Source organism: Nelumbo lutea, chromosome 8 (genome assembly GCF_056320005.1).
Source record: "Nelumbo lutea isolate HS-2025 chromosome 8, American lotus-T2T, whole genome shotgun sequence".
Lineage (NCBI taxonomy): Eukaryota > Viridiplantae > Streptophyta > Magnoliopsida > Proteales > Nelumbonaceae > Nelumbo > Nelumbo lutea.
The window spans coordinates 26,335,411-26,354,892 of NC_142691.1; the positions used below are offsets into that span (position 1 = coordinate 26,335,411).

Below are 19,482 nucleotides of genomic sequence, written 5' to 3' on the forward strand. Positions count from 1 at the left end.
CTTTTTAAAAGTTTAGGTACTAACTTGACACTACCCCAAAGTTCAGGATACAAAAATGGAATTTTTCCTTAAATCAATGATACTGATATCAATGCTTGGCATGCTTACAGTGTATTATTCTATAGATTCATAATCATTAGATACATAGATCCCTGGGTATGTGCAAAAGATCAAGATGAAAAGGAGTTGGCTCTGTCAAAGGTAGACTGTTCAGTTTTGGCTTTGTGATTGATATATTTCAGTCATTTGGGGGTGGTGAGATGAAGAGGAAGTCCATCTCTTGCACTCAATGTCAAGCCAGAGGACACATGCCCTGTCCCATTTGTTCTAATTTTCCATAAATTTGATCCCCAGACATCTCCTTCTCCCCTTAAAAGTATCAGTATCATATATAATCTATTGGAACATTAACTTCTATACTATTGTTGTGATTTCTGATAAATGATATTTGAATGATTGAGTCATATAGTCAGTCAGTTACCGGTCTATTGAGTTCTATGTTTCTTGGCTGGATCATGTGAAGGAGAGAATTATATAAACCATAATTTACTTCAATATACAATCAAAATATACCTGTTTAACCTGAACTTATAAAATATGTGGAACACAGGAAAGTTCTCAAGGCTGTGTATGGAAAATGCAAATATGTAGAGTGTAAAATGGTCCATATAAATCACAAAATTGGGTTAGTTTTACACTGATAAATTTATCTTCTTACCAAACAGACTTTTAGATGTAATGGATGCAAAAATGAATTCCAATAAAACACCTTTTTATTTATCAAAAGCCCACTTTAATGCAAATTTAATTCTTTTTTAATGATGTACTTTACATCTTATTATCAATTAAATATGCATTAAAAAATGTGTTTTCTGTGATTTGTCAATGCATAAATGTAATATTGTCAAACACAAGCAAAAGTGAACTAAAGTACAAATTTACCTGAACCAAATGCAGGATTTACACTTCATTTGCATCATTTCCAAATGCAGCCTAGGAATTTCTTAAAAGGTCCCTCACTAATTTTCTGATAAACCAAATAGAGTCTCAAATAGAAACTATCTTTTAAGTCTAGACCTTTCTTCATTAGAGGGTTGAAATTTGTCAACCTACAAAGTTTCAAGTCACAAGCAGGCAACAACTCGCTGAAGATGTCATACCAGTGTCAATTCTACTCTTTTGGGCCATTTACTGGGTCATCAGATAACGTAGATTATACCCAGGATCCAGACCCACATAGGGTTCATCTATTGTGTACTCGAAATAGTTCATTTAGAAATGGTTGGGAACTTGGGATCAAAATCATGCACTTTGGGTTGGAGTGTAATACAACTCCTAGTCCTACCAGTTTATCTTTCAACCTCCTCCTCATCATCATCCTTCCTTATCCCAAGTCCCAACCATATGGGATCGGCTAGTGGGGTATGTATGAAATTGCACGAATAGATTCACAGATTGGTTGCTAATTTGATATTGATTGGGAACATGAATCTTATAGGCTGTAAGTTGTTTAAGGATCCGTCAATGGCTGTCTTTCTTTGTAATTGCATTGCCTGTGGGGATTAAAATTGTTCAGTTGATGACTACTTTCAATCTGCAGCCCAACTTCATTTGATGACCCAAAATGCTCAGTATCATGCAAGAAAATGCAGTTTTTTAGTGACAATTTTATATTTAATAAAAAAAAAATAATTGAGAACTAGAAAGACATGGTAGGAAATGCTGATTAAGAGAGCTTCACACCTCTTCCAATCTCTCTCCTTATCTTTAGGAAGAAATTCAGGCTCATTTTGGCCAGAAATAGATTCCACTAAGACCTCAAGAACCCAACTACTGTTGCTGCCTTAGATTTGGAATTAATTGATTCCAAGACTTCTTTTCTAAGCTTCATCTGTGTTGTGTTTTGAGAAAACTAGTTACACATATCAATTATTGATTAGATATCGTAATGCTCTGTTCAGTTACAGTGGAGAATGGTCAATAATTGGGATGATCTCAAAGAAGAGAGAGAGAGAGAGAGGAGTTACAATTTGCAACAGCTTCTTAAGCTATTGTCGTGCCGTTCTCATTCTCAATTTTTCTTTCTCCAAAGAATTTAATGGAACTTCAAATTTGGACCATTAAGAGCCATCACAACCACCCACCTAATCTAATGGTGTTGCTTTGATCCCATTTGTCTGTTCTGTCCAGTAGTCTTAATATATCTTTGGAAAGTTAGAATAAATCAATTAACCCCATAACTCATGATTGAAACATGCATACAGGTTCTGCATTTTCCAGGCTTGTTGTCTTGTTATGGCCGTACCTCTTTTTTTCCAACTGTGAAAATGAATTCATAAATGGTTATAGACTAGATAAATATGGAATCAAATGCTAAGATCTATCTATAAAATCCATCCACAACCAACTAATAGATTTATCTTTTCTGTCCACAACCAACTAATATCCAAGGGATTCTTTCGATCAACTAGGCTGCGTTTATGCAAATATGTAGTGTAAAACGGTTCATATAAGGCTGTGTTTGGAAATGATGCAAATATGTAGTGTAAAACGGTCCATATAAATTGCAAAGTTGGGTTAGTTTTGCACTGAGAAATTTACCTTCTTACCACTGTAATGGATGTAAACAAGAATTCCAATAAATCATATGCCTTTGTTTTTATCAAAAGCCCACTTGAATGCAAATTTACTTCTTTATTGATGTACTTTTACATCTTATTATCAATGTAAATATGAATCGGAAAATATGTTTTCTGTAATTTGTCAATGCATAAATGTAATGTTGCCAAACACAGTCCAAAATGAACCAAAGTGTAAATTTACCCTGAACCAGGATTTACACTCCATTTGCATCATTTCCAAATGCAGCCTAACTTGCGAAATTGGGTTAGTACAAATTTGCCTTCTTACCAAACAGACTTTTAGATGTAATGGATGCAAACATGAATTGCAATAAAACATATGCATTTTTTTTTATCAAAAGCCCACTTGAATGCAAATTTACTTATTTTTTATTGATGTACTTTTACATCTTATTATCAATGTAAATATGCATCGGTCTGTCATTCGTCAATGCATAAATGTAATGTTGCCAAATACAGGCAAAAGTGAACCAGAGTGCAAATTTACCCTGAACGGGATTTACGCTCCATTTGCATTGTTTCCAAACGCAGCCTTAGAGACAATTCCCATGATCAAGTAGACATAAATCTATACTACTAGCAACCATATCTAAACATCTAACCTTGAATCTTAATTTTCGGTAGCCCATGATTTGAGATCAGTGATCTACCTAGATTCTAATTCACTTTCTTTATACTACAACATTAAAACTTGAATACTATAATAATGATAAGTTTTCCGATATGAGCTACAAAATCATGTCTACCTGGTTTTCATTCCTCTAAATGAACATCCTAGATTCATAGAAGCACCAAAAAACTGAAGAGCTCAAAGTAAAACAAGATAAAACAAATATAGAACAGAATATCACCATGTTAAACATCATTATCCTTTTGAACATTAAAGGTGTTACTTCAGAACAAAATAGTGATATCACCATGTTAAACATCATTCTCCTTAGATGTGTTACTTCAGAACACAAGATGAGAGGAACCTTAAATATGCTAAGACATACCAAAAGATGTGAATATTACCAAAACAGAGGCACAAAGCTTTAGGTAGTAGATTACTTATATGCAAAACAAAGGGGGGATGAGCCATGTAGAAAGATGATTTCTGTCACCCTTCATCCTCTTGCTTCCACATATTCCTCTTTTCATTATCAACCATCCAGCCAACTTCAGACCTGAGAACAATGAGGCTCAAACATGAACTTTTATGCATAATCAGGGTAAATAATCGGAGATCTCATACTCAGAAAGAATGTGGGAGTTGCAATCCATTGATTGGACCTATCATAAATTCCTAATTAATAAATACTTAGATTGGCACTTGCCAATGAATTGACTCTATCAAGCACCATATAGACTTAACTAATATCAACTTGCAGATGCTATGGGAAATCATATGAACCCAAGCTAAGCAATGAATACAAGCTGGTGATCTAGGCAATAATTCAATTAATTTGCTTGTTCAAATATTTGGAGGATGACCTACAGTGGATATTCCTGAACCAAGATTTGACTATTGAAAACCCAATATCCAAAATCCATACATAGAAATAAGATACTTTGTTCAGCAAATAAACGTAATATGATCCATCTATAAAACACATCATTTTTCATGAGCAATAGATAAAAACCAAGTGGGTTTACCACATTAGGAATTCAATTTCTTGTTTCAATCAAGAAACAAATTTATTGAATAAGACCCAGAACTGATGGTGTTTTTGGCTCTGTTTGTTTGCTTTAGCTGGTTGTTTCTTGTTCTTTTCTTTTTTTATCTTTTCTGGTTGTACTCAAACCTTTTTTGTTCCTTTTCCGGGCTATGGCCTTTTTAGTGGAAAGTTTTATGATCTCTTCAAAAAAAAAAAAAAGCAAAAGAGTAGCCTACTAAGTCTTGGATTTCAATCAAGAAATATTTTACCCATAAATAGAAGTAAAAGAATAAGAACCAATTCCTAAATGAAGAATCGAATGAAAAAATATAACAGGAAAACAAAATAGAGAATTTTGAAGTCCGTCCATCCCTAAGTATATTGGATAGAGTGGGGAATCCAAACCAGTTCAGCTAATTAATGCTCAGTTTATTCTTTAGCTAGAAAACATCAAAGTCCTCTTTATTAAACTGAGGTGGGGCTTGATGCAACTCTTAGAAATGGAAATTAAGATTTAAACCTTATCATTGATCATTGTTCCTTCCCTAGTATGTTGCATAAAAAACAACAAAAAGACAACAGAGCAGAATGAAAAATAAGCCTATAGGCTGTTGACTTAGGCTTATAAATTATACCTCAAATTGATATTTCCACATTTGCTTGTTATCCATCCACATAATCTGCATCTCTGAATGCAACAAGGCTCTCCACATAAGTATTTATATATCGTGATCTTCCGGGGATCTGAACATTTCTAGTCCTTTTGGAGACAGGATCGTACAGAAATACTGATTTCCCATCAATATCATCAAGCACTATGACTTCCCCATTGATTCCAAATCCCACAGGCCTAAAAAACTTAGTACCAGAAGCAATGTCTGAGACATTAAAAGATAACTTTTTAATCCAAGAATGCTTCAACCCATAATCCTTCATTACCCATACATCAACATCCCATGGATAGGAGATACAAAATACAGACAGGCATCCATCAAGAGATGTCAAGCGAAGTTGGCCACCGGATTCCTTTGTGGGTTCAGGCAGCTGGACCTCTCTGAACTTCTCATCCTCAAGATCGAATGAAACAAGAACTTCTGGGCTGAGATGATTGTATGGATCGTCCCTCCGTCTTGCCATCCAGTGAAGAGCTCTGTTGCCTGGTGCCTGACTAAGCTGCAGCCATGTCCCGTCCTCTTTAATTTCATACTCAACTTCTCCAAGGTGGTGAGTCCTTCCGTGGGCATTCATCTGAAGCTTGTAGACATCTACGACTGTTTTGGTGGACTTGAAACTGCTGTCAAAGAAAGTGTAAATTTGTACAATCTTGTAGACATCAGAAGTGGGATTGTAGCCAAACCCCACAAACATCCTTCGATAGCGGAGGTCGAAAGCTCTGAGCGGCACGTCCTGGAAATCTCTGCTTATGGGGTTCCAGAGATGGATGCGTTTCTCGTGCTGTGATAGCGTCAGACATACTATGCCATTACAGGAACCCAGCACTTGGATCTTTCCGAGCGGTCTCGGAAATGGTACATGAAGACGTTTGGCCCTGTCGAATGTCTGAAGATCCACTGAGTAGAACGTGGAAGCAGTTGAGATGATGAGACGAGAACGTCTGTTGGTTTCTGTTGATTGCTTCAGGTTCATTGTGATGAAACGAGGATCACTGAATAGATTGCACCATGATTTACAGACACCCTGGAAACGAATGAGAGATTTCACAGGCAACCTTGAAAGGATTTCTTCCATGATTTCAGCAGGGAGCCTTGGCTGTGCTGTCCCTGTCCCAGAGTTATGATCTTCTTGTTTTCTCTTCCTCGTTCCTCTTGTCATAGTTTCTGTAAACCGTGGAGTAGAAGGACAAACAAGGAATCGAGGAGGCTTATGGAGTCTAGAGCTGAAAATCATTCTGGACATGGAGAGATGAGAGGCATTACTAAACGCTCAGGTTTTCGAGGAGTTCAGGAGATTGGAGGAAGGAAGAAGCCGAGAGAAGTGCATGTGTTGAAATGGTTCCTACGCGTGGAAGTGCGGCCACTGATCTACCGTCGCGTGTTCAAATGAAGGCATTGATCTTGACTTCACAGACTCGTATAGCCTTCTCAGGCCTTAGCTGTTGAAAGCCATCAACCATGATTGACAAGGACTGGTTGGAGGGAAAAAGAAGATTAAAAAATCAAAAAAGGGAAACCCAACTAAGAGATTGATGAGATTCATCCAATATTGCTGAGGAGCAGCTCTTGATTGTAGTTATTGAATGGATTTTTCATTTTTAGGCTATTTTTATGAAATGAGTGTAATGGGCTAGGTTGCAGCATGAGTTGCATGCTGCCTTGAAAATACAAATCTCTTTAATATCCCATACATATGTAGCTGAATTCAATTTTCTTTTATGAATGAAAATATACCTGAATTCAAATTTGATCCATTAATGTTCGTATCTTATCCGTGGGATTTAGATCGAATTTGGATATTTTATATTTTGAATTAATTAAGTAAAATATTATCCTTCAACCCAATTTTATATTGAATGGATCAATTTACCCCCTTAATAAAATCTGGTTTAATTGAACCTCATCATTCCGGTGTTCTGTGCACTGGCTGGGTGCAGAAAATGAATGTAAACAGAACTTGTGTTGTGTAGTTCAAAACTCAATCCTACTCCTTTAGTACTTTTTTTTACTTCTTTACTACTTGGATTCCTTGAAACTTCTTGTTAGTAAATTGAAGCCTATTCACCAAATGCCATTCTTGTTGTGATATGGAAGTTACAGCTTCTTATTTATTTTAGCCTATTTTAGGTAGATTTTTCAACAGCTCAATAGATAGGAAGATGCACGCACTGAGCTCTTGGGTCTTGTGTTTAAAGACCACGACTGTTTGGGTTTTTTCAGTCTTTCTACACGCTCATCTTCGAGTCTTTTGATCTACACATTACCAAATAAGAAAAACCATTTTTTTGATCTTCTGAACTTCCCGCATACCAAAAGACACGCCAGAAAAATGTACCAAACACCACCTTTTGTTTGCGAAGTAAGATTCCTGTTACCGTGAGTAGTGAGACTTTTAATCTAACTAAAGGACCTTAAGACTCTTTTTGTCAAAAAACAAATAAATAATAAGAAGCTTTCACTTGCATATATTTTGTTAAGCAATTATCTTTTAGGCAGGAGCCCCAATGGGTTGTTAAAACTCGTAAGGATATTGGTTGGTGAACTAATGGGACAAAATCTCTAGAAAGTATATTTGCAGGAGAATAACCTCAGTGACAATGAAAAGGAGGGCCTCAAGGAGGAAGCAAATGACGACTTTGAAGAAAATATGGGAGAAGAAGAAGGCATGGAGATTGAGTGGGAAAAACAACAAGCAAGGGCGGAGACCCAGGGGAGCCATGGCCCCCCATGGTCTAGAAATCTGCACACTAAATACATTTTTTTATGTAAGTTTCCTCCCTTCCCTCACTCCCCCCCCCCCCCCCTAAAAAACTCCTGGCTCTGCCCCCGACAACAAGATCACCAAGACATAAACGTGACCTCCATTGATTATGACTAACCCAAGACCTCCCCTAATGGATATGAGGGTGATGAAAGGGAAGATGCCAATACAACTTGAATAGGAGCAAGCAAAACGAAAGTACTAGCTAGCCTAGAATGTAAGAGGGGCCAAGAGGAAAGCCCTTGGAAGACATGTTAAAGGCCTTTCTAAGTCTCTTGGAATTAATATTTGCTTTTTGATGGAAACTAGGGTAGGGCCTTCTAGTGCAAAAGAAAAAAAAATCCAATCTTTTGGTTTTGACTAGTCCTTTGTTATAGACTCAGTGTGGGTTTCTCTAGGGTTTGTGGATCATATAGAACAAGTGTTGGAGGGAGATTCAAAATTTCAAGAATCTCTCCTCTCTCCCTTGTACTTTTGAGCTTTGTCTTTTCCTCTTTCTTCTCTTGAATGCGTGGAAAGACTCCATGTCCCACATTGTTTGGGAAAAGAGTAGAGGTGAAGTATATTTATAGTTTTTGCTCTCTGTATGGGTAAGGACTCATAGGAGGAAAGCATTATAAATATTCTCATGCATGTGAGGGGGTTGGGGGTGCTTATCACAGGTGTGCGCCGAGCCGGGCGGGGTGGGTGGGGGTGCGTGTGCGTGCACTACACCCGATGTTTTTGCTTTTGACCATATTAAACATTTGACTTTTAAATTTCAAATTTATTTTTTAAAAATGTTTTTCCTATCCATTTGTGTCTCTTCCTCTTTGTGTCTCTAGGACACTTCTATGTCCATTCGGGTGACTAAGAACACTCTATAAAATGAGTGTTGATCAACCCAGTTTCTCACACCAACATTCGATAGTCTTCTCTTCTATGTCTTCTTTGTCAATCTGAGCATCATTCTCTATGATTTGCGGAGGTCCGGTAAGCGAGTGCACACCTACCAGTGACATATGGGCTATTTTATCTTGGCCACCAATTTACAATCACCCGGCTACACCGTAGAGGGAAATGTGGTTTTAAGGAGAGTGACCAAGTCAACTCAGCCCTCTTCTCTACAAGTTCTCAGTTTCGCAGTTCTGCAACACTACACTCTTGCAAGTTCTCGTTTTATAAAGCAATTATTCATATATTACATTCTGCATTCTTTATTATTTTACAATAACAAAACTTTTTGTGATCTGAATGTTATATTGCAAATGATCATTTGGCAGACGTTATGGTTTTAGATGAAGAAAAGGGATGGCAATATAACAAAATGTGATTAAGTGCTTGAACGCATTATTCACTTGAAAAGACAATCCAGACATTCTTCCATTGGGGGAAAATGATGAGAGAACTAAACAATACTTTCATTGCTCTCATTCCAAAATGTGAGAACCAAGAGACGATTGACCAATTTTGGCCTATCAACTTGTGCAATATGGTACATAAAAGCAACTATTAAAATTTTGGTCAACAAGGTCAAAAACAATCCTTAATAGCATCATTTCTTATTTTCAAAATGCATTTGTTCTAACAAGGCAAATTATGGACAATATTCTAATAGCTCGTTAATTACTCAATTCAATGAAAAAATAACAAAAAGACATGAGTCTTTACTTATAAAATAGATATGGAAATTAGAAATTGGAAACAATCTTTCCTTTTCCTTCAAACCAAACATAACCTAAGTTGATGTGTACAAACTCTGATCCAAGATAAAATCTAGGGAGTTTTACATCCAAGGTAGTCCTGTAATACCGATCATCCAATTTGCAGACGATTGTTTGGCTTTGCAAAGGCATCAATTGATAATGCTCTAAAAATTAGGGCTCAGTTTGGAAGAAGTATAAATGCAAATATGTACAGTGTAAATGCATACAAAATAATTCAAAATATAAGATTTTGCACTCTACATATTTGTATTTGCGGTGTAAAATGTCACTATTAGTTCGGTTTTTATCGATGTTTGTTTGTAGTGTAAAACATCATTGGTGTAAAATGTCACTGCCGGTTCGATTTTGTCAACATTTGGATGGAGTAGAGTTTTACATCATAAATCAATGTAAAACGTCACTTATAGTGAGGTTTTACATGGATTGTCAATGTAAAAACTACATCAATAAAATTGTTGTAATATTACATTAATAATCACATTTTTCGATGCTCAACAGTTCAATGATTTCAAACGGTTCAGTTTGAAACTCCATCAATGGATTTTTACATCAATGAGGTTTTACACCGCAAACAAACACAGACTAAGTAACTCAAAGGTCAAGTGAAACAATGGCCTTTGTAACCAAGAGTTATTGGGTTCAAATCCTCACATCTCCAAAAATATTTTGTGATTTATTTTAAGGCAAGATCAATTCCAAGGCAAGTTCCACCAAGGCTAAGTAAGGTTGGTTCATTAGATCGATTCAGGTAAGGTAAACCCTTAGACCCTAGAACCGGCCTAGGTGGGGGTCAGTTCCAAGAATTTTGGAACCAGACCCTACCCTATAAGGTAGAATTGGTTTAAGTCCGATTCGAAATTGGTTCCATTCAGTTTTCCAGGTATAACCTACCCATTTGTTTACCCCTAATTTTTTGTATGTTATTTGTTTGATTCCCATGTATTAACAAAAAAAAAAAAAATCTTTTATTAGAATTTGAATTGGCCCCAACTGAACCCACGAGAGCCTCTAGGGCCCAACCCATAAGTTCTAAGTAATTATTTGAGAAATAAAATATTTGTATCTCAACTTCACTCGGTCGACCTAGGCCCAACTACCTTCTTTCCAATTCATAGTTTTCAAAACCAGACTGGACAATCCGATCAAAAAAACTGGTAACTAGTCAGCCATTCGGGTCCGGTTTTACTAGAAATCGGAAAATTGAAAAAAACATTGAAAAGTCAAAAAGTCGCTGACCCGGGCGGTCGAACCACTAAACCGTTCAATCCATGCAGCGATTCGCAGGTTAAGATTTTTATTTTTAATGTTTTAAATGAAAAAAAATAAAATACCCATTATATCCCAACTAGTTCGAATCCTTATTTGATTTTCCCTTTAGCTTTAGGGTTATTTCCCATTTTCCCGAGTTCCCTCCTCACTCCTCTCAACCCTCACACCCTACTGAGCAATCACCTGCAGCAGCCATCACCTCCAGCATTCGACGGGGATCGGCAAGCTTGCATCACCAAAAAGTAACCCTCACCCCAACACTTGCATCGGCATCCAACGGCGAGAAGATCCGAAACTTGCAGCGGCGGACGGCGAGCTTGTAGTGGCGGACGGTGATCTTGCAGCAGCACTCAGCAGTTAGCACTTACAGGCTTACAATGGTAACTTGCCTGTGACCAAGCCCGACTGCCCAAGCCCACCGGCGACGAATCCACCATTACCGACACTCGATAGTGAAACCCTGAAGGTATAATTTTTTTTTTTTGTGATTTAATCGATTTTTTGAATTTTTTTTATTCATTTGGTTCATCAGCCCCTGTTTGTTCTTCATTTGGTTCATCATTTTGCTTTGGACCTACTAAGCAGAGGCTTTTAGTGAATAATTTATAATTTATAATTAGGAGCAACAGACGATAAGTTGATAGATTTACTAGTAGAAAATTGTTGCTTGTATTTTTGTATCAGTTTCTTGTTGATTATATGCCTTGTTGAACCCTCAAACTTCATTTGATGATTAGATGCTTAGTTCTTTGTTTAATTAATCTGGCTTAATTTGTTTTTAATTTTCATATGATGATCAGATGTTGAAAGTTTTGCTTAAATTTTTGCAAGCAATTTACTCTCATTTCTAATGAAGTGATTTTACATTTTGGTTAATTATTTGCTTAAGTATTTTCTTAATTATTTTTTGTTTATATGGAGTGATTTTACATTTTGGTTGGTTCTTTTAGTCAATGCAAGGTTTTAAATTTTATATTTTGTGTTTGTATGAAGGGATTTATTTTAGAGTTGGGTTTCTTTGATTGAACTAAGATGATGGAATCTCAAAGTCCAAATGCTAATACATCTGATCCAGCTCCATCACAAGAGTTCGTTTCATCAAATGTTAGGGGAAAAACTTATTCTTCTTGGGAGCATGTTTCCCTTAAAGTTGACCCTCTTAATGGATCAAAGTAAATGACATGTCTTTATTGTCAAAAGACTTTTAAAGGGGGAGGGATTAATAGGATGAAACAACATCTTGTCCAAAGGAAATGTGAGATTGCAATTTGTGGTAAAGTACCCCATGATATAAGGTTCAAAATGGAGTAATCGTTGAATGAAATCAATGACAAAAAAAGAAGTGAAAAGCAACCAATGAATTTTGTTGGCACTAGAGCACAATGTGGAAGGAATGATAATGATGATGATATTGAGATTAGAGAAATAAATCCACCTAGTACACATGATACCTATCAAGGGAAAAAACCAACTACATCATCGAGAAAGGGGAAAGCATCTTCAAAGCTAATAACTAGCCATTTTGCTCCACGGACCACTCCAGGTGCACAACCTGGAATTAAGAATGTACTGGCATCTAAGGGAGCAATTAATCATGTGGACCATGCTGTTATGAAGTGGTTGTGTGATGCTTGTATTCTCTTGAATGCTTTGCATTCAAGATATTTTCAGCCTATGTTGGATGCCCTTGCTACTATTGGTCCAGGGTACAAAACTCCTTCATATCATAACTGTAGGACCAATTTGTTGAAGGATTTAGTTCAAGAGGTGCAAATGTCAATTGATAAACTCCGTAAGGATTGGGCTACATATGGTTGCACTATAATGGTTGATGATTGGACAGATACACGCAGACGAACATTGATTAATTTTTTAGTGTATTGTCCTACAGGAACTGCATTTGTGAAGTCTGTAGATGCTTCTAAAACAATCAATAGTGCATAGAATTTATTACTTTTGTTTAAGGAAGTTATTGATTGGGTAAAAGCAAAAAATGTTATTTAGGTGGTCACTGACAATGCTACAAATTATGTATCTGCAGGAAGATTGTTGGAAGCAGAATTTCCATGGATATATTGGTCACCTTGTGTAGCACATTGTCTAAACCTGATGTTAAAGGAAATTAGGGAAATGGATTAGGTTGCAAATGTGGTTTAGCGTGCATCTAGAATTACCAAATTTGTCTACAATCATATTTTTATACTCTCAATGCTAAGGAAGAGACCTGGTTGGACTGAGATAGTACGTCTTAGAGCCACTCGTTTTGCAATTAATTTCATTGCATTTGATAGCATTTTGAAGCACATGCATGATTTGCAAAATTTGGTGACAAATCGGAGCTTTATTGATTCTAGGTATGCAAAATATACAAAGGGGAAGGAAGTAATACAAATAGTTTTGGATTCTGAATTTTGGGCACAATGCAAAATGATTGTGGGTTTTACATCACCTCTTGTTAGTGCATTGAGATTTGCAGATTTTGAGTTTAGGTCTACAATGGGGTGTATGTATCATGCAATGTTGAAGGAAAAAGAATCACTGGAAAAGTTTTTTAATTATAAGAAAGTTGAATGGGTCAAAGGCTTCATCTTGTAGGGTATTATTTTAACCCGACCTTCCAATATATCCGAAATTAAAAGTTAAATCCCCGACCGTTATGTCTGCAGTTTTTTATGCCATTGAAAAGCTTACAATCAAATCAGATGATGTGGAAATAAAGTTGAACAAAGAGCTTACTCTTTTTGAAAATTGTCTTAGTAATTTTGGAAGACCTTTGTTAATGAAGACATTTAAGTCAACGCCTCCAAGTAATAAATATTTGTTTCTTATAACATGTTTATTATTTCAATTTTCAATTTTATTTTATAAACTAAATTAACTCTATTTCATTGTATATAGGTGAATGGTGGTCAAGATTTGGTTGTGACACTCCAAATTTGAAAATGATTGTTGTACAGATCCTTAGCCAAACGTGTAGCTCATCTGGATGTGAACGCAATTGGAGTGTTTATGAACGTATACACACGAAGTGAATAGGTTAAAGCACCAGAGGCTCAATGACCTAGTATATGTTCATTACAACATGCATGTGATAATGGATGGGTAAGTGTTTTAACTTTTATGTTTCATTATTGCTTTTTTTAATGCTTGCATTGCACCTAATGTATCATTTATTGATTTGTAGGAGAAAAACTGAAAGTCTTGACCCAATTGGGCATGAACATGTTGATGTTGTGGAAGATTGGATAGTGCACGATGATGAGGATCCTCCATTATTTGATGGTAATGAAAATGATGATATGTTTAAAGCTGATGAGACAACATTTCCAATAATGGAATCACCATCAAGAAAAATAGCTAGGATTGATGGTAACTATCATTGATATTATTTCAAATGACATTTCCATACTTGATTATTTTAGCTATTTTTTTAGTTTTAATTTTCAATTTTCATTCTTTAGATGATGATGAATTTTTCATTGAGAAATGGGAAATCATGGAGGAAAATGCAGCCAATACCCAAGTTGGAGATGCAGATGAAACACAACCTCCCGAAGATGAAGATGAAAATGATGGTGAAATACCACCTGGCTTTGGTTGGTAGTTGGTACCATTAAGAAGTGGGGCCAACATATCTGGAGAATTTGGATGATTAGATTAGTGAATTAGACTCTATGTTGAACTTGAAGTTTTGATTTGTGTTTAATACTTGGTGAACTTGGTTTTTGATCTTTTTGTTACTTGTGTTTATGATATTTTTATTTTTGAGTATCTAAGTATTATGTTTGATGAATTAAGAATGCACGATGTTATAGCAATATGAATAGAATCTTTTGCAAAATTTCTTTTCTTGTCTTCTTAGTGTTTTTTGAACAAGAAATCCAGAGGAAACTCTAAAAGACTTGACCATCTAAAGAGGTCCCTTTCCATAAGGTGAAAGAAAGTACTCCTTTTATAATTTGCATTGCTTATGGCCTGGTATAAGTTTTTCTTACATTTTTCTTCATATATTTGGAATACAAGTTAAAAGGGTTTGTCAGAAACTCAAAGAAAGTAGAAACTGAAAGCTTGAGATAGCTAATGGTAAGGTGTATTGAGCTGTTATAATGGGTAAATGAATGATTTTGTTTCTCAATTATAAGTGGTAACTTTTTTCTATTAGGACCTTGGGTTTTTGGTTATTAGACTACATATCTTTTGACATGGATCCTTCAGGTAGGCCAAAGGGTCTAAGTACTACAGTTGGGATTTTTTCTATATTTTTGGAAAATTTTCTATATTTTTTGGAAATTTTTCTGTATTTTTTTGGAATTTTTTTCTGTATTTTTTTGTATTTTCTGTATTTTATTATTTTTATATTTAGATATTTTTGTTTTTTTCATGTATTGTTCTTTTTCCTGTATTTTTTTATTTTTGGTATTTTATGTAAATTTCTATGGTATTTTTATTATATATAAGTATTTTTTATTTTTTATTTTTATGACGTCACGAGTCGAACCGTTCGACCCTGACGGTTGAACCGACGAACCGGAAAACGGTGCCCTGACCGGTTCGGTTCTAAAGACCATGTTCCAGTTAGGTATCGTTGAATCAGATGATTAGGTAGGAGACAATTCACTAAATCAATCCTCCATGTTTGCAAATTACAAGCATCTCCGACGGTTCAAGCTGTGGGGTCACTTGATCGACGGTTGCCAACACACACCGCTTACTCACATGCTGGTTCGCCGAAGAATCAAAAGCAAACGACCCTAACGTCTCTCAGACCTTATCTTCTTCTCCCTCTCTCTCAGTCACTCAGCCATGGCGTCACTGATCCTGGGAGCTCTTCCCATGGCTTCTCGAGCATTCAATCTCTCGTCCCAAGTCTCGTTTTCTCGGTCCGAAACCCTCGGCGTGTCCCTCGCTGGTCCTCCCACTTCAATTTCGATGTCTGCAGCTGCTCTTCAAACACTCCCCTTGGGCAAGTCACAGCCATTTCTCAGAAACCAACCTCTTTCTTTTCTTCTTTAAATATCTCTGTAATTCTCACCTTAAATCCTATGTTTCTTGTTCAGTGTACTGTGGCAGAGGTGACAAGAAGACTGCGAAAGGCAAAAGGTTCAGGCATTCCTTCGGAAACGTAAGTTCGCTATCTGCTCCATAAGAAGTTGTTCTCCATGAATGTTTTGTTTTCGAAGCTTATGTTCGGTTTTTCTTGATGAAACTGGTGCTTCTATTACGTTTTTCTTTTCTTTTCTTTTTTTCAGGCGAGGCCGAGGAACAAGAAGAAGGGCAGAGGTCCTCCTAGGGTTCCGGTTCCTCCGGCACCACCTAAGAAAGATCGTTTTGAAGACAATGAGATTGTTAAGATTGAGATTGACGAGTCTCTATTTTCTAGTTGAGGAGGGTATCGCTTCCTTTTCTGTTAATGTAATTTCTGAATCCTAAGAAGATGATTTTGTTTTAGAAATTATAACATTTGCCTTCTATGAAATTGTGAATCTCAAGCTTGATTTTTGTTTTTTTCTTTTAATCTGGTGCCTTGGTTGTGTGTTTTCCATGTGTAGCTTTCATAGGGGATGATTGAGTAGATGGTTTTGCTTGTCAATTATCTACTTTAAACGATAAATTTAAGCTATTTTTATCTTAGTTGTCTACTAGATTCTTTAGCTTTCTTTGTTTATCTTGATATTATGATCGGCTACAAAAACCAGTTTATCTTAAAGGAATGCTTCTGATTAGCCTTTCAGGGAAGTGACCTCTAACCTTCTTTAACCAAAGGAAATTGTTCTATGAAATCGCAAAAAGGGAATCATAGTTTTGTGGTAAATTACTTGAATCCACTGAGTTTCACTTTTAGGCTATGTCAAAAAGGGCATCTTGTATAGGTTTCCCTACCTTTCCCTACTTTTTCCTTCAAACCAAACATAGCCTTAGAGATTAGTTAGATGACCCTTAAATCTGAAGGTAACCACATAAAATGATTGATGATTCCACGAGAATTATCTTATGTCTCAAAAAGAAAAGTCTAACGAGTGGGAAAAAAGAAAGAAAGAAAATGCAAAGAGAAAATCTAAATAGTTAGGAGTAAAATACTAGATTCTGCCCGCATGTTCTTCACAACAAATGCTGTCAAAATCTTACAATTTATGATACTATTCACAATTTGAATCATGAATCACAAAGGCTTGAATTCGAATCTTATCTCTAAATTCTTTTATGCAAAAATCTTACAATTTTTGTTTGATTCATAAATCTTATCGTCTATACAGTTTCTACAATTCACTATGATTTAAATAAATTCAACTAAGAATTAGTTTTCTACTTTTGTTTGTTTTTATTTAGCTTTGCCAATGTGAGTTTTTTAAAGCCCTTACTAGGAAATAATTTAGTTAGGTTATTTAAGACTACAAATTGAGTATATTTTCCATCATATGTAGGTTAAAGAGCCATTGCATATAGATTTATTTGATTTTTAAGTCAAACTTGATTATATCATCTTAGGCTTCTATTCTATAAGTGGTAAGTTTTATCATTTTAATTGCATATATAATAAAATATAGATTAAAAATAGGGTAAAATGACTTTCCCGTATATATTTAACCTTTTAATATATTTATATTTAATTTTTTTACAAGTTTTTAAAAAATAAAAATACAATTTACGATATGATTCACGATTTGATTCGGTTCAACTTTCTATGATTATAATTTTCAAAACATTGTTCACAACCCATCAGCATCAATTGAAAAGCATTTGAACTAAGAAAAGGATGAACCAAGAAAATTACAAAAGCTGTGGTGATTTCTGTACGACTGTCCCAACTGAAAGAAGGCTATCAACAAGTATAGGTATGACATAAATAACACTAACAGAGCCCCTCCCTTACAAGGGATCATCTGTAGGAACTCAAGAAACTGGAATTCTAGTCAAAAGTGCAACTCCATACTAGTGATTCCATTAAACAATTTGTAAACTATGCAACTGCAAGCAATTAGAAAATCGGAGAAAAGTCAGAAAACATTAACAATTAATGAAAATTTTAATAGTCCCAGGAAATCAAGAAGAAACTGCTAAGCCCTAGTGGAATGTGAAAATTGTTGGCCCAACAAAACCCACGGAATCATTTGTCCAAGACTAAGTTTTGAACAGTAAAATATGTGATTTCCAAAATAGTCCTACTTTTATTTTGGGCAAAGTTGTAATCTGTTGTAACCTGGGTCACTATAATTGCTGAAAGCCTGAAACTATCAGTAACTTAATAAAATTAATAAATGAATTTACTTTGCTGATAAAAAAATATGTGATTTCCAAATTCATGTATTGAAGTGTGGCTTTAATACAGAAAGAAACAACCCTCTAAGCATTCTTGAAGATGATACATCTTAACACTTAAAAACATAATAATGGATTCAGTTCTAGCATGAATGATGAAACAAATACAGACTGGTGCATGCAATTAGTAAACTTTTACTTTAAACAGAATGACCAGTTTTGTTGCTGCATTAGTCAACTTACTTATGGAGCAAGCTACCATCCGATGCATATTAGACAGTGCTTTGGCCCCAAATTTCGTCTATCTCTACTCTACCAGTGTCAAACATGACAATGTAGTTAAGTAGTTTTTTCCTTTTTCCTGTCTAACCTGAAACTGGAAAATATAGACATCGATTGTCTACAACTCTGCACTTGATGTGGCAATGCTATTGGCCTAATTTATATGGTTCAAATAAAGTTGGGAAATGGGAACCAACTAACTTACCTGCAAATTGAAGGGCTTCCAATTTCTCTGGCTCATATGGACTTTGTAACATGAGAATCATTCAAAATGGAATAATTGAAAAATAACACAATTATGTTATATTATCTCAAATAAATGATTCTAGCCACTAATCCAGAATTGGAGCTGATATCTTTTCCTTCTTTCTCTATTAAGCATGGTAGAAGGTACTTTCATTTCTATTAACAGGTTTTAGAGTAACAGCTCCACCTTTAAAGCAATTATCACTTATTAAGTGGTTGGTGTTCAGTGTTTGGTTCTTAACGAGCTACAGCATTTATTGGGTAACCATTGTAAACAGAGATCCTGCCTCAATAGCTCCTCATGTTCTCAGTGTAAGGGCTACTTCGTCCTCACCAAACAACAGTACACGAGAATAAAATAGATAAGAATTAATTTGTTGGCTTAATCTTGAATGAAGGGATTATCAGTTAGCATCATTAAAATATTCCTTGATTGTAAATTATCGGAAGAAGAAAAATAAGAGTTTGTTTCATGCTAAAATCACTTCACTACTTCAGAACAATGAAGGAGCTGGAGCCCTGGACGCAATTGGACTGCATATATTCCTGGGTTTCTTCATATGCACCAGGTTTAAGAAAATAGATTGAGAGCACTTCTGATGTTTTTTCTTTTTGATTGTTAAGCACTTCTTATGAATCATCAGAACCAATGTAGTTGTCAGTTCTCTTGGACCAGCAGAACAGCATTTATACAACCATTATTCTCCATTATTTATAACTTTGAACACATTTAGTGATCATAACTTTCCCATCTGTAGTAATTAGATTGGGATCCGCAATATATATGATTTTGATTCTTCAAAACAAAAACAACTGTCACAACAAATCATTAAGTTAGCTGACACTAACCTCTATTCTCATTGCCAATTGGGGGGAGGGGGTGTGAATTGTTCCACTGGTTAAAACACCCAGAGAAAGTATACATCAACTTCAGCGTTTTTCCAATCATCCAAGATTGTGCATTCTAAATTCAGGGTGTATGGCGCATCACCTTGATTGTCGTGAAAT

General features: G+C 35.6%; 2 protein-coding genes across 2 annotated transcripts; one reads left to right on the top strand and one right to left on the bottom strand.

Moving 5' to 3' along the window:
* Window positions 1-3,480: 3,480 nt before the first annotated feature.
* LOC148843534 (F-box/kelch-repeat protein At3g23880-like) lies at window positions 3,481-6,616 on the bottom strand. The gene is made up of 2 exons (XM_088957461.1): window positions 4,915-6,616; window positions 3,481-3,808 (listed from the first exon to the last, which is right to left on the bottom strand). The coding sequence occupies exon 1, from the start codon at window positions 6,194-6,196 to the stop codon at window positions 4,943-4,945; it is 1,254 nt and encodes a 417-aa protein (XP_088813587.1). The 5' UTR covers window positions 6,197-6,616; the 3' UTR covers window positions 3,481-3,808; window positions 4,915-4,942.
* An 8,683-nt stretch (window positions 6,617-15,299) lies between these two features.
* PSRP4 (plastid-specific ribosomal protein 4) lies at window positions 15,300-16,197 on the top strand. Its single transcript, XM_088957420.1, has 3 exons — window positions 15,300-15,652; window positions 15,747-15,811; window positions 15,939-16,197. The coding sequence occupies exons 1-3, from the start codon at window positions 15,493-15,495 to the stop codon at window positions 16,071-16,073; spliced, it is 360 nt and encodes a 119-aa protein (XP_088813546.1). The 5' UTR covers window positions 15,300-15,492; the 3' UTR covers window positions 16,074-16,197.
* Window positions 16,198-19,482: the final 3,285 nt, after the last annotated feature.

What these genes read in the sequence shown, in the direction of transcription:
- LOC148843534 (XM_088957461.1), bottom strand. Translation starts at nt 6,196, where the DNA reads ATGTCCAGAATGATTTTCAGCTCTAGACTCCATAAGCCTCCTCGATTC.
- PSRP4 (XM_088957420.1), top strand. Translation starts at nt 15,493, where the DNA reads ATGGCGTCACTGATCCTGGGAGCTCTTCCCATGGCTTCTCGAGCATTC. An exon ending in TCTTCAAACACTCCCCTTGG is followed by an intron (nt 15,653 to 15,746) that starts GCAAGTCACAGC and finishes TTTCTTGTTCAG; the next exon opens with TGTACTGTGGCAGAGGTGAC. An exon ending in TCAGGCATTCCTTCGGAAAC is followed by an intron (nt 15,812 to 15,938) that starts GTAAGTTCGCTA and finishes TCTTTTTTTCAG; the next exon opens with GCGAGGCCGAGGAACAAGAA.